Raw genomic sequence first — 23,326 nt, 5'->3', positions numbered from 1 at the left:
AAAAAAAAAAAAAAAAAAGACTCGACGTTGATTTGCGATCAACTTAGACGCAGGTAGGTAGGTTCTTTTGCGCGAGATGTGTAGACCCGGAAGTAAGCGAGACTCCCTTGGGAAAGAATGTCTTGTCTCGCTTCGTCCTGCCTTGCCTTGCCTTGCCTTGTCTGGTTCCTGCCTCAATAGGTCATAGGTCAACCTGAATTGTGATGATATTGCACCTGTCCGTTGCACACTTTCTGTGGGTTTGGATTTAGGTCAACGGCAGTAACGAGCGGTGACATATGGCAAGAATGGGCCCTTGTCTATTTTGGGCAAGCAAGGTTTGGGCGGTCTGGGCGCTTCCAGTGGACCATCGAGCGGGCAGGACCCTGGGAGAGCACTGGAACCTAGAGGAGGCAGGCCTAGTAAAGCCGTGACTTGTCCGCTATGACAGATCCACAGATCCAATGGCATCAACTCTCCACCACAAGTATTAACTAGTAATGTCTGGGCGTCGCGTTACCTAGAACCAACTTTATCGTATGCACTGGTCTCTGAAAGCTATTTAGGCCCTCTCAGTCTTGACCACGATTTACTCCTGTCTGTTGGAATAAAAGTAACGCTCGGGTTGTCGGATACTCCAAACGATTTGGGTATCCGAGCTCTAGGTCAGTTTAGTAGTTAGAACTACCGTCCGCTAAAGACCTCTCCGGCGCCGGGCCTTCAAGCCTCCCCGCGATGCACCGGACGAATTAAATCACTTCTGAGAATGGCATTAACTTAAACCTCGGCTTTTCCTTTTCTGGAACTCGAGAACTCGTCCAAGTGAAACGTAAATTCATTGCTTTTTAGACTTCATTTTACTCCATTTCTTACACCATTCATTCACTTCTGTCTTGCGTCTGTCCAATATTTACATCTTTAAAATTTCTCTGCGACCAAGAACAAAAGATCCTGCCCAACGCAATTATACTAAACTACGTTGGGTGCATTTCGCAGCTCCTAGGTTCACTGCCTATCATTTCTCACAATCTTAAAGCCTTGGGCTGGGATCTAGATTCATCGTCTCTGTATCTAATAGCTTACGATCGTCACTTGTTTCACACTGATCGACCCGATAAACTTCACGCCTCTGCCCAAGCCAAGACCTGGGGCATGCCACATCTGAATAAAACATCGTCAATCGAGAACGTTCAAGCAGACGGAATGAGTACCAAGTCATCACCAGCGGAGCTTAAGACCCGCAAAAGACACGACTATCGTTTCTTTCTTGAGTATCGCACGCGATGGTGAGTTGAGGCTCTTTTGTTATTTTCCCACAATGCCAAGTCGCTTCCTTTGCTCCGGGTTACTGGACCATATACTTGCCAAATACGGACCGCATGGCAGTAGCACTGCGACATGTACTGGCAAGGAGGAATGTAAGAAGGGCTAGGTATCTATGCATTCATCTCAACAGACTAGTCCAACTAACTCCCTCGTCTACCAACAGGAACGATAATGACATGTATGACCACATGAACAATTCAGTCTACAACTTTTTGTAAGTGGCGATCTACTAGGGCCTGCAGCTCTTGGCCCAATCAAAATTAATTCGCATGCATCTTTATAGATTCGACTCCATCATCAACGCATACCTCATAGACAATTGCGGTCTCCATCCTCCATCAGCATCTCAGTTTGGCATGTGTGTACACACCCACACCGACTTCTTCTCATCTATTGCATACCCTGCCGTTGCTGAGCTTGCCTTGCGTGTGAACAAGCTTGGTCGATCCAGTGTCACGTACGAGACTGCACTCTTTGAGAAGGGGGTGGATGAGGTCAAGGCGGTAGGGGAGTTTGTGCAAGTTTATGTCGATAGGGAGAAGAACCGGCCACTCAAGGATGGTATGGCGCAGACACTGCGAGTGGAGCTTGAGAAATTGGTTGTTGTCAAGCCCAAGCTGTGAGTAATGATACCAGCATAATAACCCTAAGTTTAGATGCCGCGCTTTATGCCCAAGTGCGGATCATCAAAGAAAACTACAGTGACCTCGCTTGTGGGTATAGTGGTTGATCACTAGGTATTTCCGCATAGCCGTCCAGTACCTAAATTATAGTTTACCCCATTGACAGAATTGACAGAAGCACTGGCATGAGCCTGGTCTATGCTGCTGGACACTATATTCTGGATATAATTAGTTCATACATGTGACTTTTTATTGTGTTCATACTATTTCTACTATATTCTGTGTGTCTCACAACAATCTAACACAAGTATCGTATTCTACCATATTCTTTCCCGGTCGTCATACGTGCATCTTGCCTAAAACTGATGCTGATACTTCTTGGCTGCACCACCATCAGATCCGCTCTCAAACATCATCTCCAATAGTTCAAGATCAGCCAGTGCCTCCTCCACGCTTTGCCTCTTATCTGGCTTTCCGTCGACCAACGCATTCGCCCAGGCCTCAATTTCCTCGTCTACACCGCTCGTCCTTTCAAAGTCCTTGACAACCTGCTCGCCTTCCCATGGTGTTACAGTGACCTTGTCTCCGTCGACGACAACAGAGCCCTTTTCATAACCAAATTGGAACGCAGACGTGCTCATTTTTGTGCCGCACGACTGCTGATATGTGCCACTCACACCGCTCTTGAGCCGGATTACCGCATTAACCGTGTCGACGGGTGCAAGATGCGGCTGCACCTGGGAGGTGAAAGCTGACACGTCGGCTGCAGGTTCGTCGAACAGCTGCCTCATCGCCGCCACAAAGTGCACGCCACCATCGAGCAGAAAACCACCCTGAAACTGGGGCTTTGCGCGCCACGAAGTACCGTACCACTTGGAGTCCTCGGCCATGAAGAAGAAAACGCGCACGCTAAAGTGCTGCAGCGCTCCAAGCTTGGCAGCCTCGTTGGCAGCGTACTCGAAGCAGGGCTTGTATCTAAAGTTCTCTGCGATGGAAAAGGTGCATTTACCTTGCAGGCTGCGGTAGTAGTCGATCAGCTTGTTAGCGTCGGCGACAGAGGGAGCGATGGGCTTCTCGGCGAGAACATGTTTGCCAGCAGCAAGTGCAGCCTGGATGTATTCGGGCTGGCTCGGGATAGGCAGAGCGATTATGACTGCGTCAATATCGTCTCGGGCCAACAGATCGTTGAGAGACTTTCCGGGGCCCGAATCGGCCGAGTAAAGGTCTGGGCCTGACCCTGACCCTGGCCCTGACCCTGCACCGGTGCCGCGGGTGTCTAGGGCGGCCGTTTCTTGGGCCGACTTGAGCGAACGCGAGTAGATGGCCTTGAGATCAAGGTTGCCGGCCTTGACAATGGCAGGCTGGGAAAAGAGAGCTGTTTAGCATTTGATGCATACGTAATTGGATAGATGATGGATTGCGCACCATGTGTGCCTGCTTGGCAAACAGGCCTCCGCCGATCAGTGCTACGCCGATAGGAGCCATTATGTATCTTTGAGGTTCTGTTTAGATGTAATAGGAAGCTATCAACATGTCGGCAGTTGTTTGAGAGAAAGTGTTGGAGGCGGGGTTTTCGTTTCCCCTCCATTCAGCGTCCGTCATGACAGAGTCTCCACAACATTCGCATCCTGGTTGAGCATTGCATCTTGAATAGGCATGTTTGTGATATTTCAAGGTCTTGTTTTCTCTTTACAATCTTAAATGCCATGAAATAGTTGGTAATATAGGCGAATTACCCAGACTGGTTAGTTCTTGTCGGGTAGTCAAGTCATCCGGATCCTTGACAGAGGATGTTCTGAGTTGGTCAACCTCTTCGCTGAATGGCCTGATGAATTTAGAGTTTATATGCAATACAACATGACGGAGATAACTAGTTTCACTCACCGCCGTGATACAATTGACGTCATATGCTTGTGGGGGAGGATATGACATTATCCCACGGGAAGTTTGAGAGTATCAAGTACAGTGGGTAGAGTAGTACGGAAAGACCGAAACCGTCATGCATACATGCCCGTACACAGTAATCGAAACCACCAAAAGCAGACAGGAAACTTTGACACTTTCAGGTGTGGCGGGGCGTGTGCATTGATTGCATCTTGTTTCCTACCAGGGAGGAGGCAGGCCTTTTTCTTCTTCTGCCTGTTCCCTATCCCAGCACCAACACCCAAACCCCCCACCACCAACTGCCATGAAACCTATCCATATACAAATGCAAACTAATGGATCCCTACGTACAGATACAGTACCTCAAACCGTACGCCTGTAACCTGCACGGCACGCAACTACCGTCCGTTACCGCGATACGCTTAGATTGCCTATTCGGGTAGTCCTAAGCGTAGCACTATCAGCCCTCTTCAGGTACACGAACGCGCCTTGGCTTGTTCTTTTTTTTCAGCTTTGACGTGACATGGTACATGGAGTATTTTCGAGTGGCTTTTTGCTTTTCTTACACTTTCTCTGCAACAGAAAAGTGTTGGTTCAAGCCAAGATACGGTTATTCTCCTGATCTAATGTAGGTTGACGGCACCACTCAACGACAGGACATCAACTGCACCCTTGTACTGTATCATCATAGCCATGTGAATTAAACCATGTCCATCATGACTTGTGACACCGCCTCTAATGACATACCAACTCATCACTCCTTCAGTCTACGCACACCCACTCACTTATGCATCTCATCCTACAACACCCTGGATAGATAGATACGATACAGCACATCACCGTTACATCCCACCTCCATCTGATCCCCTGTAGATCATTTCCTATGGCCCCACAAACTCAACCTCTGTCTTTTTTCATCGCCTAAGGCGTCTGAATTCTATATTCGGCCACTTATTTACACAATCATCCGAGTTACGCTTTGACAGCAGCAACCAACTTCAGCTTTGCTAATATGGCGCATCTGATAATTATGTTCTAGCGGTGTCGTTTCTCTGCTGCTATCATGCCATCATGCTTGATCGAATGGTTGCACCCCAGTAACTAACCCTTAGCTGGACCTCAAGTCCTGCTCCTCCAGAACCCCGTTCCAGGAACACTCATACAGCATCTGCCTTAGCGTTCCATAGTCCTAGCCTTTCTGTCTAAGCGATAGTTTAGTTGCATTTAGGCCCCCCGGCTCAGGTATGTGAGAGGTGACGGAAAACGGGTACTGTGGTCTTAAAACAGAGTTCAGTGGACCAGGCGGCTCTGCAGGTTTTAGAACCGGTGGCATGGCGGACATGTTAGCCAGTTCCTACCAACTATGTCTCTCTAGATAGGTGCTAAGCATAGAAGCCCCATCAGTAATGTTCTAAAAGCTTCCCAAGACGCCAGTTGACGCTCTTTAGTTTTGGTGGCGCGGCTCGGGAACAAGAGTTCCGGATACTCGACTGTGGCGGCGCCAACTGTGGGTACATAATGAGGTTTCTTAGTCTATGAGAGATAAGGATACCACCGAAACATGAAACAACTGAAACTAAATCCAATTGCCTCTTTATAGGCATCCTATCGTGGTTCTAGTTAGTGTTTCCGCGTTGCGTGTGGTCATCCACCCTCGATCGCTCTACCCTATACTGGACATCCACATTGCCATATGTTACTAAACAAACTCCATGCCATATGAACTGTTAAGCTATAGTAGAGAGAACGAATTTATCGTGATTCTGTTTTGAATGCCCCAGAGTAGAGACTTGAGCGGTTAACATGGAGCTGAAGGGATATAGGCCTTGAGACTCTACATGGAGTGATTGTCACGCACATATATCGTAAATGACTATGGGGTAACATTGAAGTCCGGGGATAACATGTCAGTTACATATGTAAAACAATATACCAATGCCGAGCTCCATATACCCCTAGAACTTATCATGCGATATCTCATGGCTCCCACTCGTATGCCTAGAACTCGTCGTCTCATCACAAACAACATCTCTGTCGTCAAGAGACACCACCCAAGGCTCAGCATCCCCGAGTCTCTGCGCCGTTAATCCCGAGTTCCCAGGGTCAGGCATACCCGCCTCCATTTGCCTCCTGTAAGAAACCTTGCGTAGTCTCTCAGCTTCAGCAGGGGTAAGTCGCAGATACATCTCGGCGGCTATAACATGGACGAGAAGAGCAAGCCAGGCACTAGCTCCAAAAGCACTGTTTAGTCTTGCAGCGATCGCGTCCGGTCGTTCGCCAGGGATCCCTTCGGTTATGACCCGCTGATCTGGGGTTTCGTCCGTGTAGAAACCCACACAGCCTGGGTATAAGGCCTCGACAGCGGGCTTGTCGTGATAGAACATGGAATCCAGGACTGCGCAGGGCGTCACTGTGTAATAAGGGCTTGTATGGCTTGCGATTTGTGCCATTATAGCTGAGATGGCTCTCATGGTGATAACGTGGCCGGCCTTTGGATGTGTCAGTCGGTCGCCCCTTTTGTATGTAACATTGACTCAAACACTTACAATTATCCAACCTCGCAGCATCCACGCGCGATGCTGCTCTAGCTGGAGTCTTTTAATGTTAATATATGCCAAGAACATGCACGCAACAAAAATGATGCTTGCAAAGCCAGTGACGGTCTGCATCTCCAAAGTTCCCCCGAAGGCATGCCGTGTGATCATAAATACCCCGATGATGCCGACAACCGAGAGAAGAAGAACTAAATAGCCGTTGATCCGATGGACTAGGAGAGCTCGATGACGGATAGCAGGGATGAACTGGAAGACGACTAATACAGCGGCGGGAAGGATTCCAGCTAGGTGCATGATGATACCCGCCTTGCCGATCCCATGTCGGTAGTAGTAGCACTCGCCAGGGACTGCTCCCCTTGAGCCGTATATCCGGCCGGTGGGTGGTTCACTAGGACACAAATGGCCATCAAAGTCGAGATATATAAAACGAGAGAGTGCAAATGCTAGGAAAGCTCCGCCGAAGAGGAGCCAAAGGATGAAGTTGTAACCTTTGGTGAAGCCCAAAATACGGGCTATCCGCTGGAGATGCGTGGGAGAAGGTGACGCTTGAGTAGTGTTGGTAGTCATGTTTGCTGTAGAGATATATGAATAAGAATGACTGGTTGTTATTCCAATCCATACGGGATACACACGCTCTGCTATTTATGACCAGTCTGCCAGAGCCATCGTGTGTCTATTTTGGCATCACGAACAGATTCACTAATCAAATTCCTCTGTGAGCACGCTTAGTAGATTCCCAATCTACATCATTTCATTTAATCATGATGGATCGACAACGCCATTGTGTGATGGGTTGGTGATAGTTATTCATTTAGATGCATTACAATAGCGAGCCACCAAGCCACTGATACAAACGCAGATGCGTATCGCAGCTGCGAAGTCTCTAATTGGACAGCTGTGAACAAATTCAGCTTTCGTGTTGGCTCTATCGTGAAGCTTGTGCACCGTCGGTTGTGCAGCCAAACCAACAGGATATGATTGCTTGGCAAGGCGAACACCAGAGGTAGTTGATGATCAAGACATACTGTCTAAAAGCTTGTGTGATTCGCTACCAACAAAGAAAAGTGATGCAGCAAGGCTGAACAGAGTCTCAGTGCCGGATGAAAGCATAGGTCGATCTGTGAATCACTAGTAGCACAGAGAGCAATTCATTGGAACTAATCAGAAGATATTGTACCAAAATTGGCGACTCAAGATCAAATCGGACGAAATATTGTGAGTTAGTGCGGCGGGCAAACCGTCTATAGATGCATAGGTTTTGACGTCAGTGAATGGTAGAGCCAATGGTTTAGGAATCACATCCAATTAGACATCAATCAAGCCTAGAATGTGAGAAAGTTTATATCAATGGCTTGGATTAAACGGCAGAAGCTGTCTCAGGTTTCTACAGTTCCACTATCTGAAAATAACAACGACCGTCGTCATTACTGCAAGCGAGATTTGCACGAAGGCAGCTCATGATAGAACAAGCTCGATTAATGCCGTGATTATTGTGTCTATATTTGACACCATTGCGTGTCTGCTTCCTTAGTCTATGCAGACTATTGGCAATGTATGCATTGATATATCGAGATCAAGGGTTGCCTCAAGATATCAGGTCGAGCTGAGGTCACTCAGTGCGTATATGTGCTTGCTGTGAAACAGACTTACATCGCCTGCATGGATTGTTTGGCATCGCACACAAGTTGAAGAATTGGGTATGATAGAAGCCCCTTCTGTAGCAAAAGTCGGACCTCCAGATTCATCGCTGAGCTGTCCCGTAGCTAGGTATCTGACACTGATACCCTCGGCCAGCGCAACCCAGCTTCAGATCAGGAATCGAAGAGCCTCGAACACAAAGTGTCCAGCTCGGTTGGTGGTATTAACTACCGTGTGCGTGAAGCGTGGGCTTTGCGAATCTGGCAGAAAGCCCGGGAGCTAATGCAACCAGAGGGACGGCAGTTTGCTGTCCTGGCTGCTCGATACCATGAACGACATTCGTTTGAGCAGTAATACCCTCCAAGATCGCTGCCATAGGCTGATATATGCGAAGAATGCCCTCGATGAGGGATAAATATCGCTTTATTGCCATGTTCATTGAAAGACCTCATCAGCAAGAAATTGATCAACACGTCGCTTCCGACCCTGAGAACCAGTTTCAGAGAGACTTATCTCTTTGGAGACGTCGTTCTGAGCCTGTTCTGGCAGCGCATGGATACGACCGCCGACTCTGGCCAGCAAGAAGCGCATCTTCTCCAGCTCCTTTTCGACAGGACCATTTCGAGTGAGGAGGTTTTCTTGGATACCAGCACCGTCATCTGTCATTTGCAGTGGCTCGACGATGGTTTTCAGATGCTTCAGGCGTGCTACTTGTTCTCTTAATTGCTTGCGCTGGTCGTTGAGCTCAGCAAGTCGAGCAACGGCTTCTGCATAGCGCTTGACTTCCTCAGGATGGTCATTGACATCCTTTTCTATATGCCAAGAAGCGGGCAAGGCCTCAATGGCATCCTTATCGGCTGGATAAAGTTAATTTCAAGGTTTGAAGTTTACAGAAAAGGAACTAACAGAGATCAAGCCCTCTGCCGATACCACCTTCAGTATCAGCTGGGCCTCCTACTTTACGCTCAGCATCCTGGACGAAGACGTTGTCAATCTGCTCAGCGATATTCCGACTGGCTTGTGGAGCGTAGACGCGACGACAGTGCTGCTGGATAGTGTGATTCAAGTTAAACAGAACATCTTGGACAACGCGCTCAGTGAGAGGCTCATCGGACGCGTCGTTGGTGGCTTGCCATGAGCGAGAGGGAGTAAGAGGTTGGGCGAGAAGAGTTGTTTGGTTGGCGAGGAATGTTTGTTTCAACGCCGGAATTGTCGGTGCAGATGAGCGTGTAGACATTATGAGAATCCTTTTACTAGATACCTGTAGGTGCTTTGTGAATCGTGATATTTGATGTTGGTGTTGATGATGTTTGTTGAATCACGTGCGATTAAAGTTGTAGAAGCAGGTCTGTTACAGGGGTCATCCGCTAAGAGGAGCTAAATTTGGTGAATGAGATGCCTGCCTCATGATAACTTTAAGAGCACCTCTTTAAGTGTTTTGCTTGTGTAGACAGAACAATCACTCGTGATTTTCCAAATCTTAATGCTGCAATTAGCTCAGAACCATCTAGACCATCATTGTGATTGCCAACTACAACATGCAATCTAATAGCCTATTCGCATAGCCACGCCAAGACCCAGCCCACGTATGACGTTCGGAATCTCGAGTCTTCAGTTACCCGCCTATCGTGCTACAAAAGGAAGTATTTTGATGTTACTAGCGTAGCAAGATAAGGGGAATGGAGTTGTCGTGTTGGAATCTGCTTCTTTCGCTCTCGCTTATACAGTATCGCGAGTGAGAGCAAAAGTTCAGCTCCTTGTTCACCAGCACTCATCCAACTGCCACTTAGACACATAATATGGCAGCAACAAGCCCCTATACTCCGTTTTGTACGCCCGTACAATTCATCTCGTTGTTTTCAGCTCGTGATAGGCTAACTGAAGCGACGCGGAGCGGAACGATGCCGCTACTATACAGGGGAAGCATCGCACTACATCAGCACAAGCGCATAGTCAAGTTGGTTGTATGCGAATCCGAAGCGAGGGCGCATGAATATTGAAGCACTAATTTTTCAGCCTTCGGAGGAGGCCATGTTTGCCAATTATCAGAATGTCCATGTGAGCGGATGTTTCGGGGCGTCTTTGCCTTTATTTGGTGCTGTATTATGGATTTCCTAGCGTAAGAATCCGGTTTCATTTTCTATAGCAGCGTCATTGACTTTTGACAAGACTTACAGTAATAAATCACGACAAAGTTTTTGCATTTACTTATAAGTTTACGATCCATAGGTAGTAAAAAAAGCAACCTATGATACCCCGGAATCTCCAACGGTTCTAATTTCGCTTTTGTTTGTTGGGTTACTGGCTACTGAGAAGCATTGGTCCGTCCATATCCTTTACCACTAATACATCGTCAGTTTGCTTCACCACCAACACTGCCGAGCAACTGTCAAATAAAGTGCACTGTGTTTGCATAAAACCAACAAAACTTGGCCCCTTTCAATACACGAGCCGGCTCTCCATTTGTACTTTACCTCATGGGAATGTCACTTACAGATGGTCTTTGCCCTTTTACATTTGTCCCGTAACAACCATACCTCATCAAGTCAAGCAAACCAAAACTCGTACAAGGATTTGCCTTCAAGCCATACTATAACCTTAAGGTCTACCGTTGCGATGGCGCTCAACGGTTCTGGCGTTTACCACCGCACCCGAGAGCACGAAGTAGAAGACGCCTCAAGCATCACCAAAAACTTCCTTGCCGAATCATGGAGATCCTGGCCCAACGAAGCTGCCGTAGGTCAGTTCTAATTACCCAAGTGAATAAAAAACTAACAACCTCAGTTTGACCGCCTTGAAGAACATCGAGGTCCTCTGCGTCTCACCATCAAAGGATCCATCCCTTCCTGGGCCGCTGGTACACTCTACCGTACCGGCCCAGGTCAAAGCCGCGTGGAAGACACAGCTCGCGGAACACATTTTACAACACACTGGTTTGATGGATTTGCCCAGACACATCGCTTCGACATTGTACCCTCTGAAGATGGCGAGACGCAAGTGTGGTATTCGTCAAAACGACAGTCAGATGAATGGGTCACTGATGTCAAGAAGAAAGGATGGCGGTCGGGCATGACCTTTGGTCAAAGGGCCGATCCTTGTGTTGGAATCTTTGCAAAAATCATGACTATCTTTGAACCAAAGCTGGGAAACCACAATGTTGCCCTTTTGGCTAACATCCCTGGTGTGCTGGATGACGAGAAAGAGGTAGACGAGAAAGCAAATGGTATCACTGGCCCTCTTGGGCATCGTGTGAACAATCTCTTCGTTGCAACAGACTATTCTGGAATGCGTCGAATCGACCCATCTACTCTCGAACCTCTGGGAGAGACCACGCAGAGCCATCTTCACCCTTCTCTCAGCGGTCCCTGTTCATGCGCCCACGCCCAGCGCGATCCCGTCTCAGGAGACTTGTTCAACTTCAACCTCGCCTTTGGCCGGGTACCTACCTATCGAATCTTTCGAGTCGATGCTGCCTCAGGAAAGACTGAGATTCTTGCTACAATTTCTGATGTCAATGCTCCTCCTGCGTATATGCACAGTTTCTTCCTTAGCGAAAACTACGTCATCTTGTGCATACCTGCATCGCAATTTGCATGGAGAGGACTCAAGACGCAATGGGAGGGTAATATTATCGATTCAATGAAACCGTTTGACAAAAACAGAGATTGCAAGTGGCTCGTGGTTGACCGGCGACATGGAAAGGGGCTTGTGGCAACTTTCTCAACACCAGCTGCCTTCTTCTTCCATAGCATCAACGCATTCGAAGAAAAGGTCAAAGATGAACAAGGCAATGAGCGTACACAGCTCTTTGTCGATTTTGCAAAGTACGACAACATGGACATTATCAAGGGTTTTTACTACGATGTTATCATGGACCGTAACGACGCTACTAAGAAATACTGGTTCGAGAACGAACGCTACAAGAACTGCGCACCGACTCTTACAAGATATTCTTTCACCCTGCCTCTGGATCCTACGCCTGATATGTCTTTTGCATCTAAAGGTGAACAAACCCTCTCCATTCTCAGCCCACATACAGGCGAACTTCCTTCCATTCACCCCATGCGCGTTGGCAAACCCTACCGCTACGTCTACAGCGCTGCATTGCGTGGTATGTCAACCATATTGGATTCGCTAGTCAAAACAGATTTGAAGACAGGCGATGCGCTGCTATGGTCGGGACCCCGAGGCCACACGCCTGGAGAGCCTGTCTTTGTTCCCAGACCGGGAGCAGAGGACGAGGATGATGGAGTAATTTTTAGTTTGATCGTTGACGGAGGCGCCGAAACAGCGTATATCGTATGCTTGGACGGCAAGACGATGGAAGAAATGGGAAGGGCAGAAGCTGATTTTGCCATTGGACAGGGATTCCATGGCATTCATATACCCGCCGCTTAGATGTTTACACGGATTGTTATATAGACATGATGCTACGAGGAGCGAGTTAACACAGTGTTTGAGAATTAATAGAACATGATAGAATACGCAGTTTACTCATAAATAGCATGCAGGCCACAAGCTTAGAAACGATCCAAGTCATGGCGCTGTTATGATCATCACTCAAACCCCACAAATGGCCATTCCCTTGAACCGAACTGTTGGAACCCATTCCATTTCAATTAACGAGTAGCCAACTACCCCACGAAATGCAACGTGGTGGAGGCTCTTTTTTCCTTTTTATCTTTCGATTTTGGTGGAAAATGGCCTGATGCTGACGCGCTATCTAGGATTGAACCAGATCTGGACCTTGCATGAGTCGCGGCTAGATCGTTTTCCGTGTAAGTGATGTGCATATAATCGATTTAGACTGGCAGAGACCCTTGTATGTTCAATATTTGGGTTGGTAGTTGCGCATTCGTCGTTGAGACATGATCGTCTCTGCCCAAAATACAATTTCCACTGCCAAGAGCTCATGTAGTATCTTGTTGAATGAGAATCTCGAATGAGTGAGAACTGTACGTTGGAAGGAATTAAGAGGCGCCGGTTAATTATGGCCAAAGCTGACATGTGACGGCTTCAATATTCCGTCGGACTCATTGTGCCGTCTCTGACAGTGAGACTGTGACTTAAGCATGCAATTGTGATGTGAGACTGCCATATCAATATCATGCAAATTTGGGGTTCCTCAGTAGAATGGCACAAGACGACGTACAAGATTACCATTCCTATCTGATGAATCCAAAACCAGTACCAAACGATTATGACAATATGCTTCAAACGTTTGACATTCATGCTTTGTAGCTAATTGTTACAGTTCATCTCATTCTACACAGGCCATGCCCTCTCCAGTAAGCCCAATCAAAAACCCCTGTGGTTCAGGCAGAAAAGAAAAGCAAAATAGAACCCCATACTCCTAAAGAATTGTTCCCGTTGAATGTTGAGGATGAGACAAGGGAGTGAATAGACGGTAGCGTTCCATTCATCAAACAGTCTCACCTCCAAAGATGCCCTCCCGTTGATAATTTCGAGACGCTTCTTCTTCTTCCATCCTGCCTCAAAGAGGGTATCATTTTCCTAATTTCCCAATCGTTTGTGACATGGCGTAACAGCCATGAGTGATTTTTGTTGGTTTTATTTTATGTGTGGTAAGATATTATGACGCAAACTTGACATTTAGGCAGTGGCAGCAGCGGGAGCATCGGCCTCGGGGAGCTTCATGCCAGTACCGCTGAGGTTGCTGACCTTGGCGTTGGGGTTCTTGGTGTAGTAGTCGGAGATGGCTGACTTGATGGCATCCTCGGCCAACATGGAGCAGTGCACTATATTGGAGTTAGTTTGAGTGTCAATGTAATATGCTGTATAATATGATAACGTACGCTTAACGGGAGGCAAGCAGAGCTCCTTGGCAATCTCGGTGTTCTTGACCTTGCCGGCATCATCGAGGCTCATGCCACGGACAAGCTCGGTAAGATAGCTGCTGGAGGCGATGGCGGAACCACATCCGAATGTCTTGAACTTGACCTCGGAGATCTTTTGGGTTTCAGGGTCGACGCGGATCTGAAGCTTCATGACATCGCCACAGGCGGGAGCACCGACAAGACCGGTACCGACATCAGCGTCCTTCTTGTTCATGGAGCCAACATTTCGGGGTCGCGAGTAGTGGTCGAGGACCTTCTCGTGGTAAGAGCGCGAGGCGTTGACGGAAACGGCGGGGGCGATCTGTCGGGTGGCAGGGAGAATGGTAGGGCGAGCGAGAGGAGCACCGATGGCAGCTCGTCGGGAGACGGCACGGATTCCTCGAGCGAACATTGTGAATATGTGAATATGTGAGGTTGTGTGGTTGAGGTGGTTAATATGTCGAAGTTCGGTGGAATGTATTGTGTTTTCTGTGTTGGTTGTAGGTGGTGATGATGCGAGATCAGAGTTGAGTTGTTGGGAGGCGAAAAGCGATGACGGAGTTGGAGGAAATGGAATTGAATCTGAAAAAAGATGTTGCTCTTGTTTTTGCGGGCGGGACTTTGACTTGAGGAGAATGGCGATTTCGGGCCATGCTCACGGTGGTGTGGGTCTGACACAGGCCAATCACTAAGCTTTGATTGCTCGGCCATTACGTCTTTATTAGCTCGGTACTCCTCGGAGAAGAAAGACACTGATATGCCCCACTTGTCGATATCATTGAATGATGTATACCTCAGTAACTGATGTAATTTTTACTATTACTTCCCTTAAACTTTCACTACTTTTTATTTAATGCCCTCAACTATTAATTAATCATCCCTTTGCTCAATGATGGAAAAGTCTGGATTGTCCCTGTAGATGAGGAGAAACACAGCTTGGACTAGGGGACCAAAAACTAGTCTCCATCTGATAAGATGCCTACATTACTAAGCGGGCCATGACATGCCGAGGCGAATTACCTTCGTCATTCATTTACACTTTAGGCGGACCATCGGTATTCAACTCCGTATCTACCTATTAACTGCTGTTGTCTAACAGCGCTGATCGATCGCTGACTGGCCAAATAAAATGACAGCGATAGTTAATAACGGCTCCTCAAGCCAAAGGAATTCGGGGTACGGACTATGCCCGGCGACATCGGCCTTGTTATCCCGGCGGCTTTCTCCATCTGATAAGCTAAGCCCGAGATTGATAACGTGCATCCTCCGTGCACAATCCGTGGGGTGATTACTTTGACCAGGTCAACGATCCATAAAAAGCATCAGATTGTCAATTAAATCTCTTGACATGTCACTCCAACGTAATGCTATCAAGTTCCCGAGTAGCCGGGCTGTCGTGATTGGGAATTTCGGCATGATAATTCCCCGCTCGCTCTTTTCACGGAGTCGGGGATACGGCCCCGGGCATTTGACACCTTACATCAGGAGAAAAGTCACAGAGACCAGAAGTCAAAATATGGTAACTATCACTCGCTGAATTACTTAAAATTTAGATCGAGGTATTTCCCTTCTTGTACCCCCTACTCTCCTGTACAGTCTTCATTTAGCAAGACATCCGTCAACTGAGTCAACAATGGGATTCGTCTTGCAAGTCTGTCACCTCCGTAGCTTAAGAGACTAAGTCCAAACACGGCGATTGCTACTTCGGGGTCAGGCATATAACACCTCCATATGTTTATATCAAGTTCCATTTGCTTTTGTATTGTTCGCGCCCAGGAAGTAATAAGGGGCTCTAAGTTCTCAGCGCTTTTAGTATTCTGCCTCTCTATTAGCATACACAGGCAAAACTCATACACAGTCGTGCAAGATACGTTACCTTTATGACATCCAAAAAGGGTAGTATCTCCCTATTTCTCTTACTATTCAATGCATTCTTGGTTCGGCCTGGTAGTTGGAACACAGGCCAAGACCTCCAAACCTCATTGTTCTTAGCCCACTTACGGCGTTGCAAAACCATCGCTTCCAACTTCACACCATTATAGCCTCTCTCAAATATGTTTTGCATCTGAGAATTGAAGTCGTCGATCTTGACTTGTTCTGAAATGTCCCAAAAGCGGCCATCACCTATCTCGCAAACACGTCCATAACTCTTGCAGCAGCTACTGGTGTGACGAAGGCCAAGCTCGTCGAAATATGTTTTACGAACATAAGCCAGGCAAACAGATTTGGCTTCTGACACCAAACCTCGCTCTTCCAAAATCTCAACCCATTCAAAAAGGATGAGCCACCCGAGTCCGGAATCGGTTCCCAAATTAGAGCCTGGTAGACAACCATCAGCTGAACACGGGCAGGAGCAGCTATTCCCAGCAGTAACACTGGTTTTATGATCCATTATAAAATCAAGTATTTCCAAGAACCCCAAGAATTCCGGCAGCCAAAATTCACGACAGATCGGCAACTCAAGGTGCATACGAAGGACTGAGTAGCCGCGATTGTCTTGCGTTTCGATATCGGCACCGTTTAAAACGTCAAGACGGAAAAGGGAGGGACTAGTCAAATAGGCCATGGAAAACAAGCAATTCATGCCATAATTGTCCCTATAATTGAATTGGCCAAACCCAAGTTCAATGAGGGCATTCACATCTTTGGGACACCTCGCATGACTCATCAGTGTCTCTCCATCGTCAAAGATAGTGTTTGGGCTACCGAGTTTGGTGACCACTTTGGTCCAAAAGTTGAGACAGCCATCCTGCATCCCATCGGATTCATATGTAGAGTACCATTCATATTTCCTGAACATACGAAGTGCCTCGTGGAGTACCTGGCATATGACGTCGAGTTCTGTTGTCGGTGCGAGGTCCAAGATCTTCCATAACAAATCCCAGTCGCTCCGTCCGCCCAGGTAATGGGCAGCGGTCAAGCCCAAATTACCTGTAACAAGGCTCGCGCCACGTCCCACAAGTATAAGTATCGAATCATGTACATCCTCGGCTGCAGCATATACAAGAGGAGTGATGCCACCTTTGTCCCGGGGGTCAATTTCGTGACCAGCATTCAGAAGACTCAGAACGCGCAACGGCTGTCGCACCGCTAAATGGAGGGGCGTTTGACCCAAAAAGTTTACGTGATGCTCCAAAGGCTGCGAGATCTGCTTAACGAGGATCTCGAAGGCCTTGTCTGAGTCATGTAGCACCGAGTAATGAAGTGGAGGACTGTCTGCGAAATCTAAAGAAACAGCCGAGTCAGACTTCGTTCGAGAAGGAGCGGATAGACTTACCTGGATTGCGTTTGAGAAGTGCCTGAAGAAATGCATCGTAATCGGAATGGATAAAAGCTACCGGAGCGAGATCCCATGTTTCAGCTGTTGGGGCGGTATCTCTAAAGTCACAACCCATGGAAACAAGGCTCACAACTAAATCCCTACTGTCACTGTTTGCCGTCGCTAGGCGTCCGAGTGTCTTCATCAGGCTGTTAAGTGGTCAGTTATCGTAGGTCGTGAGTTTGCTGGATTAAGTCAAACCCACCCTACACTATGGCATGACTCGTTTGTATGAAACTCATTCATGAAGAGTCCGTATAGACTTCGCAGTATCTCGAAACTGAGGTTAAACATGATGCCAGGTGTAGCAATTATGCCATGAGCGTACTGCACCTCATGTCAGTGATGACAATATCTCGAGCAAAGCATTACTTACCTCCAGGAAGCCTTGTCCACTCGGATTCACTTGGTTAACAAATCGAGGGTTGGATCTGTAAATTGATCGTAATTCCTTCTCTGCCGTTACCCACTCCATCTCTTTGGTGTTGAGCTTTCGTAAAATTTCAAATTGGGGCGCAGTAAAATCGACGGTGGTTTCTATCTCGAGACTCGGCTGGAGAGAATATCTTCCCGGTTCCACGATCAAATCCAATAGGGCAGTGACTTGAAATGGGATACCGTAGCGGTATAGAGCTAGGTGAATGTCAATGCGGTAACGTCGGGCGGTACACGAAGTGTTGCTGCATGACCGAAACATCCCAAGCAGAGGGGAGTATTGAAGGCGCCAAAACACACCACTGATGGTGCAATTCTTGTGACATGAGCAACTGCATTTGCGGGCTGAACGCTGTGTGATCCCTTGTTGGTCCATGTTGGAATATCCGGTACATGCAGCAACCTGGGTCGATGAGACGGCCGCAGATGGTGCACATTCGTTATCTTTAATAATTACTTCCTTGCGTGTCTGTTGCATGAGTGTATGATGCTCAATGATATACAGCCTTGGTTTGACATTAGAATTGTTTACGTAAAGCATAACGGGTGAGGCTTTACTGTGATATATCCTGCTTTAGCCCCGTGACGAGACACTGGAGCTCCTCCAGCTCGCTCTTCCATTGTCCGGAACGGAGAGTTGCTTGTATCAATTCTCGTTTTGATATAGTCACTGGCATTGCTTGCGTCAAGCTGTCAAGGCGGGCTGCCACGCAGGCTGATCGGCTTCGACACCTTTCAAGCATGATTGGGCCCAGCTGCTCTTGAAGAATAATATACGCACTTGATTCAAGCTGGATAAGTTGCTGCCCTATTAGTTCAAGATCCTGACCCAGCCATAATATATTACCCTCGAGACCCTTTGCATTCTTGTAGCGATCTCGCAGTTTCTGGCCGCCATCAACTAACTGAAGTGCCAGAGATACAAGTCCCGCGCCACCGGCGACAATTCCAAGAAGCTCTGCCATGCCGAAGCAGATAATCGAGGTTTTGGTTATGGTGTTGGAATGAAAGGTAAAAGGTAAGCCGGGCTCTCGTATTGGAAGGTAGGTACCTTCCGCATAGCTGTACTACTTCAAGTCCCTATTTTTTAGCAACCCGCCTGCGTGTGTACTCATAAATGTACACACTTCCGGATAGGTAGAGAAATTTGAACTCTATTATTCTGAAATTAAACAATTTTTAAAACCAACAGATGACTTTATCTCCTATACTATCTACTAGGTATTAAAGTCAACAATTTGTTAGCTGGTGGTGTTTGTCTTATATACGGGATAAACTTGCGCCGTCCCGAATACAAACAGACCAGACCTGGCTTGGGAAATGTGTTCCAAAAAGTTGAGGGGCAGAATTGAATGTCAGACTATACCAAATTAAGCTCTCAGCTCCATCAAAGACACCAACACCATCCTCCAAACGCTCAGAGCCCCAGATTCGCGGGTCGACAAGACATGACCTTTCCAAACTCCTACGATCAATCACAACCTGCTCCTTCTCCCGCTCCCGCCCCGCCTCCCACCTCTTCAGCGCGTCACTTTCCCCAACAGCAACTGCCACAACCGCCGTACCATCAACAGCAACAGCAACAACAGCAGCATCAACAGCAGCAGCTCCCAAATCAATACGTCTCTCCACAATCTCAACATCAGTGGCAGCAGCAACAGCAACAGATCGCCATGATGAATGGTATGAATGGGACAAACATGGCGGCCGGAATGCCTGTCCCCACGCCTGCGGGTCACCAGGCTGAACTCAATTACATCTACGGCATGGTCGAGGAGCTTAGCCGCCAACTGGCAGAAAACCGTCGAGTTACAGAGGATATCGTCAGCGGGCTGGGAAGAGTGAGGAACAAGGCCAAGACACAAGGTGTTAGCAACACACAAGTCATTGAAAGCGCCGCAGAAGACATCAACGGTATGTTGTGTCATTTTTTCTGTCTAAATAAATCCACCAACTAATGTCACACAGGTCAAGAACAAAACATCGATGCTCTCATCTCTCTCCTTACCGAATCCCTCGAAAAGGCTAAATTCAGCCGCGATTCCAACGCCAAACTTCTTTCTCAATACGCCAATGCCATGGCCAACCTCCTGCGACAGTTCCACGAGTACAAGACCAAGCATGTCAGCGACGTAGCTTCATGGCACCGCTCATACCGCAAGCAACTCGCCGACGCGCGCGACGAGAACGCCCGTCTGCGCGAACAAATTTGGCAGATGCAGGCCCACGCCGGAAAAGCCAACGAGAACCTGCGCGAGTACCGACGAAAGTATGACGAGGACGAGGGTCGTTGGAACAAACTCGTCGACGAGAAGGCGCATCGCCAGGAGCTGCGATTCTGGAAGCGCATGGCGATGCCTGAGCTGGACGACGATGACCCTTACTGGAGCGACGACGACGACATCATCGATCCGGCTGAGAAGGAGCGTCTGCATGAACTTGACCTTAAGGCGGCACAAGAGCAGCTCAACAGCCAGGCAGAGGACAGCGATGGTCAGGGTCCTCCCCCACAGCTACCGCTACCAGGGATGGGGATTGGTATGGGTATGATGGGAGGGATTCCCATGCAGCGAGAAGATTCAGGGTCCGGGCATAACGTGCCTGCGTTTCCACCTCGACCATCAAGCGCGGCTTCAAGTACAGGCTCGACAGGGCAATGAGCGAGAAGATTTCCAAGATAAGAAAGAGGAATATTTTGATTTAGCGATACCCAAGACATGAATGGATATGTACTACAGAACAATGAATGGATGGCATCTGTAAATAAGTCTTTGGCAGTACAGACATGCCAACGTTTTAATATGGTCGCGATGCTTGCCATGGCACATAGTACTATGTAGTTGACAAACCGTTGTAGTTTGTGTAATGAATGGCTCTTGAATACATAGACGAGGACGCCCTATAGGGAAACCATGTGGTTGTAAACGCTATTCATATTTAACTCATGATGCATTATATCTATAAAAGGTATCGCCCCAACAAACCGTCGTACATTACACGTCTTTTCTATGTCAAACTCCTTAGCTCGCGGCAGCAGTTTGCCGTCTACCCTGGCTGTTAACGCCAGTCTTCTTCTGACCACCCGGTCTGGCGAGTGTGTACTTGGCGAACGCCCTTGCGAGAGCCTTCTTGCAACTAATCTTCTGGCTGCCCACAAAGCTATCCACCGTGACAGCGATGGCACGATCGATGTCCTGTGCCGCACAGTACTCTGATAGACGCATACGGCAGAAGGCTTCGCTGATACGGATGATGGCTTCAAGATGTCGCACCTGAGCTTGTTAGTATTGGTACTGCTATTGAGGCGTGTGATATGACTTACTGTGATAGGAATGGCACCTGTGGCGATGGACTCTCGTCGCATATCGGCAAAGAGTCGTGCAATCTTGTCCTCGTCGATATGGTAGAGCTTGGGGGAACAGTGCTCACGAGCATAAAGGATATACTTCCTCAACAACTCTTGTGGAATCTCACCCTCGGGCTTGCGTGTTGACCCTTGTGTCTCGGCTTGAGTATCGTGCTCAACCTCCATGGAGCCCTGCTCTGCCTGGCTGAGGGGATGGCTTCGGCTGTGGGATCCCACAATGAAACGGGCCAGACGCTCATCCTCCTCGGGTTCTACAGTGTCGCGAACAACACAGAGAATATCGAAACGCGACAAGATGGGCTCTGTCAACTCAACGTTGGAAGAGAAGGGGGCTGTAGAGTTGTATCGTCCACCGATAGGGTTGGCAGCTGCAATAACACCACAGCGAGCCTGTAGGGTAGTAACAATACCAGCCTTGGAAATGGAAATAGTCTGCTGTTCCATGGCTTCGTGAATAGATGTTCGATCTTGATCGTTCATCTTGTCGAACTCGTCAATGAGGCAAGTTCCACGATCCGCCAGCACAAGAGCACCACCTTCCAATGTCCATTCGCTAGTCAGAGGGTCTCGACGAACACTAGCAGTCAGACCAACTGCACTAGCACCCTGGCCAGTAGCGAAAACGGCTCGGTGGGCTGTCTTCTCTGCGTACTTGAGAACCTGAGACTTGGCTGTACCAGGATCACCTAGAAGAAGCACGTTGATGTCACCTCGGAGGTGGTGGGCACCCTTAGTGACCTTTGCAACACCACCAAAGAGCGACAAGGCCACGGCAGTCTTGATATCGGTATGCCCGTAAATGCTAGGTGCTATCGAGTTGATAATCTTGTCGACAATGTTGGGGTCGCGCGACAATTTGCGAATGTTGTGCTCATCCTCTTCTGTCATGCGGAAACCAGCCAGCTGGTCATGAGACTTGACGACGTTGTTGGCTTCGAGAATGGTAGCAAACACAGGGAAGCCGTTACGGTTGTTGAGCTGAGCATCGTAGTTGTTGCGATAGATTCCAGTCACTTCAATTTCCTCACCGGGCTTTGCCTTGTCGATGAGATCCCAAAGAAGGATGACCTCGCGTGATCGCGGCAATCGACCAGCAGGAACAGTACCGGGGGACTCTTGAAGAGAAAGCTTTTGGTAGTTTCTGTAAACTGTCTTTTCCGAGTTGAGAGTGAAGGGACCTCTTGACTGGCAACTCTGGCAGTACGTGATCTTGACTTCGACATTGGACTCTTGCTGGAAAGGACCCAGCGTCACACCGCACTTGGTGCAGTCAAACTTGACATACTTGAGCTGAGGGAAGACACCTGATCGTCGGGTGACGACACCGCTGACTCGGACAAGGCAGTTAAGATGTGACTGACGGAGCTGGCGGAGGGTGTAGTGTACGGGGAGATCGAAGATACGGACGTGAATCTCGGAGTGAATGCGCTCGTAATCAGGATAGTGCAGAAGAACAACATCCATGGCAACCTCGTCGAATAGCTTGAGCATCTCGGCAGGCGCATTGGCCAAAAAGTAGGCCAGAATAGCCTTGCTTTCCGAGAGATGCTCATATGAGACCTCGAGAGTCTCGGCGTTGACCTCACCGAGCGTGCGGATTCTGCTGCCGTATACTGAGGAACCGGATGTGTCGGTATAGGATGTGAGGAAAGCCTTGAACTCGCGTCTGATGGTTCGTTGGACTGAAGGCAGTGAAACCCATTCTGTCAAGCTGGAAGCCTTGACATCGCCAAGGGCCTCGAGCGATAGTTCCTCTGACATGATGTCTGTGTCCATCATGTCATCGGGATTCTCGTCATAGTTGTGGCGGCGGCGGCGGGGTTGAGCGGACAGATCGATATCATCTCCATCTTCGTCCAGTGCTCCCCAGACTTGAGGCATTCCCCTTCTTTCCTGGATGGCACGATCTCGTCGATTCAAGACCTTGTCGACTTGCTGTCGCTGGTCTATACGCATATCCTCGTATTGCTCGTCATCAATGCCTTCACCGCCATAGTGGTCGTCCTCTAAATCTCGGTAATCGTTTTCGTAGCCCTCGCGGAACAGATCGACTTCGTCTTCGGCCATTTCGTCTATGTCGTCGATGTCATCCTGGATCATGACCTCTTCCTCAATATCGTCGTCGTCTTCGACACCATGCGCCATATTGAACTCGGGGGGTGACGAAGGCATGGGGCTTGAGGCCATGCCTGCTGGTGAAGGTCCATCATCTCCTCCTGTGCGTGATCGCTTGCGATTCGGACGAGCCGAAGATGGGTGTAGTGGGGAGCTTTAAGCAGTTAGTTGTTGCTCCGACAATAGAAGAGTTTGTTCAGTGAAAGGACGTACCTCATATTTTGACTCTTCAAGTATTTCGTTGGTGG

The 23,326-nt window shown here is 48.3% G+C and overlaps 9 protein-coding genes across 9 annotated transcripts, besides 2 other annotated features; 3 read left to right on the top strand and 6 right to left on the bottom strand.

The window, feature by feature from the left end:
• Positions 1-118: 118 nt before the first annotated feature.
• Positions 119-163: a microsatellite.
• Positions 164-1,377: 1,214 nt separating this feature from the next.
• FPSE_11896 (uncharacterized protein) lies at positions 1,378-1,928 on the top strand (the record flags this gene model as incomplete). The annotated part of the gene is made up of 3 exons (XM_009265013.1): positions 1,378-1,397; positions 1,436-1,519; positions 1,589-1,928. 3 exons carry the CDS (start codon positions 1,378-1,380, stop codon positions 1,926-1,928), a joined length of 444 nt encoding a protein of 147 aa, XP_009263288.1.
• Positions 1,929-2,284: 356 nt separating this feature from the next.
• Positions 2,285-3,413, bottom strand: FPSE_11897 (uncharacterized protein; the record flags this gene model as incomplete). The annotated part of the gene is made up of 2 exons (XM_009265014.1): positions 2,285-3,289; positions 3,354-3,413. The coding sequence occupies 2 exons, from the start codon at positions 3,411-3,413 to the stop codon at positions 2,285-2,287; spliced, it is 1,065 nt and encodes a 354-aa protein (XP_009263289.1).
• A 2,354-nt stretch (positions 3,414-5,767) lies between these two features.
• Positions 5,768-6,934, bottom strand: FPSE_11898 (uncharacterized protein; the record flags this gene model as incomplete). Its single annotated transcript, XM_009265015.1, has 2 exons — positions 5,768-6,301; positions 6,359-6,934. 2 exons carry the CDS (start codon positions 6,932-6,934, stop codon positions 5,768-5,770), a joined length of 1,110 nt encoding a protein of 369 aa, XP_009263290.1.
• A 1,506-nt stretch (positions 6,935-8,440) lies between these two features.
• On the bottom strand, positions 8,441-9,242 carry FPSE_11899 (uncharacterized protein; the record flags this gene model as incomplete). Its single annotated transcript, XM_009265016.1, has 2 exons — positions 8,441-8,862; positions 8,912-9,242. 2 exons carry the CDS (start codon positions 9,240-9,242, stop codon positions 8,441-8,443), a joined length of 753 nt encoding a protein of 250 aa, XP_009263291.1.
• A 1,379-nt stretch (positions 9,243-10,621) lies between these two features.
• FPSE_11900 (uncharacterized protein) lies at positions 10,622-12,403 on the top strand (the record flags this gene model as incomplete). The annotated part of the gene is made up of 2 exons (XM_009265017.1): positions 10,622-10,741; positions 10,790-12,403. 2 exons carry the CDS (start codon positions 10,622-10,624, stop codon positions 12,401-12,403), a joined length of 1,734 nt encoding a protein of 577 aa, XP_009263292.1.
• Positions 12,404-13,618: 1,215 nt separating this feature from the next.
• FPSE_11901 (uncharacterized protein) lies at positions 13,619-14,254 on the bottom strand (the record flags this gene model as incomplete). The annotated part of the gene is made up of 2 exons (XM_009265018.1): positions 13,619-13,764; positions 13,822-14,254. 2 exons carry the CDS (start codon positions 14,252-14,254, stop codon positions 13,619-13,621), a joined length of 579 nt encoding a protein of 192 aa, XP_009263293.1.
• Positions 14,255-15,966: 1,712 nt separating this feature from the next.
• FPSE_11902 (uncharacterized protein) lies at positions 15,967-18,561 on the bottom strand (the record flags this gene model as incomplete). Its single annotated transcript, XM_009265019.1, has 6 exons — positions 15,967-16,199; positions 16,315-17,067; positions 17,120-17,310; positions 17,367-17,488; positions 17,538-18,102; positions 18,155-18,561. 6 exons carry the CDS (start codon positions 18,559-18,561, stop codon positions 15,967-15,969), a joined length of 2,271 nt encoding a protein of 756 aa, XP_009263294.1.
• A 483-nt stretch (positions 18,562-19,044) lies between these two features.
• Positions 19,045-20,256, top strand: FPSE_11903 (uncharacterized protein; the record flags this gene model as incomplete). The annotated part of the gene is made up of 2 exons (XM_009265020.1): positions 19,045-19,510; positions 19,565-20,256. 2 exons carry the CDS (start codon positions 19,045-19,047, stop codon positions 20,254-20,256), a joined length of 1,158 nt encoding a protein of 385 aa, XP_009263295.1.
• Positions 19,135-19,263: a microsatellite.
• Positions 20,257-20,616: 360 nt separating the features above from the next.
• FPSE_11904 (uncharacterized protein) lies at positions 20,617-23,296 on the bottom strand (the record flags this gene model as incomplete). The annotated part of the gene is made up of 3 exons (XM_009265021.1): positions 20,617-20,868; positions 20,919-23,232; positions 23,292-23,296. The coding sequence occupies 3 exons, from the start codon at positions 23,294-23,296 to the stop codon at positions 20,617-20,619; spliced, it is 2,571 nt and encodes an 856-aa protein (XP_009263296.1).
• Positions 23,297-23,326: the final 30 nt, after the last annotated feature.

Source organism: Fusarium pseudograminearum, chromosome 1, assembly GCF_000303195.2.
Source record: "Fusarium pseudograminearum CS3096 chromosome 1, whole genome shotgun sequence".
Classification (NCBI taxonomy): domain Eukaryota; kingdom Fungi; phylum Ascomycota; class Sordariomycetes; order Hypocreales; family Nectriaceae; genus Fusarium; species Fusarium pseudograminearum.
Note: the sequence above shows the minus strand (reverse complement) of the source record. Positions and strands in the feature narration are given on the sequence as shown.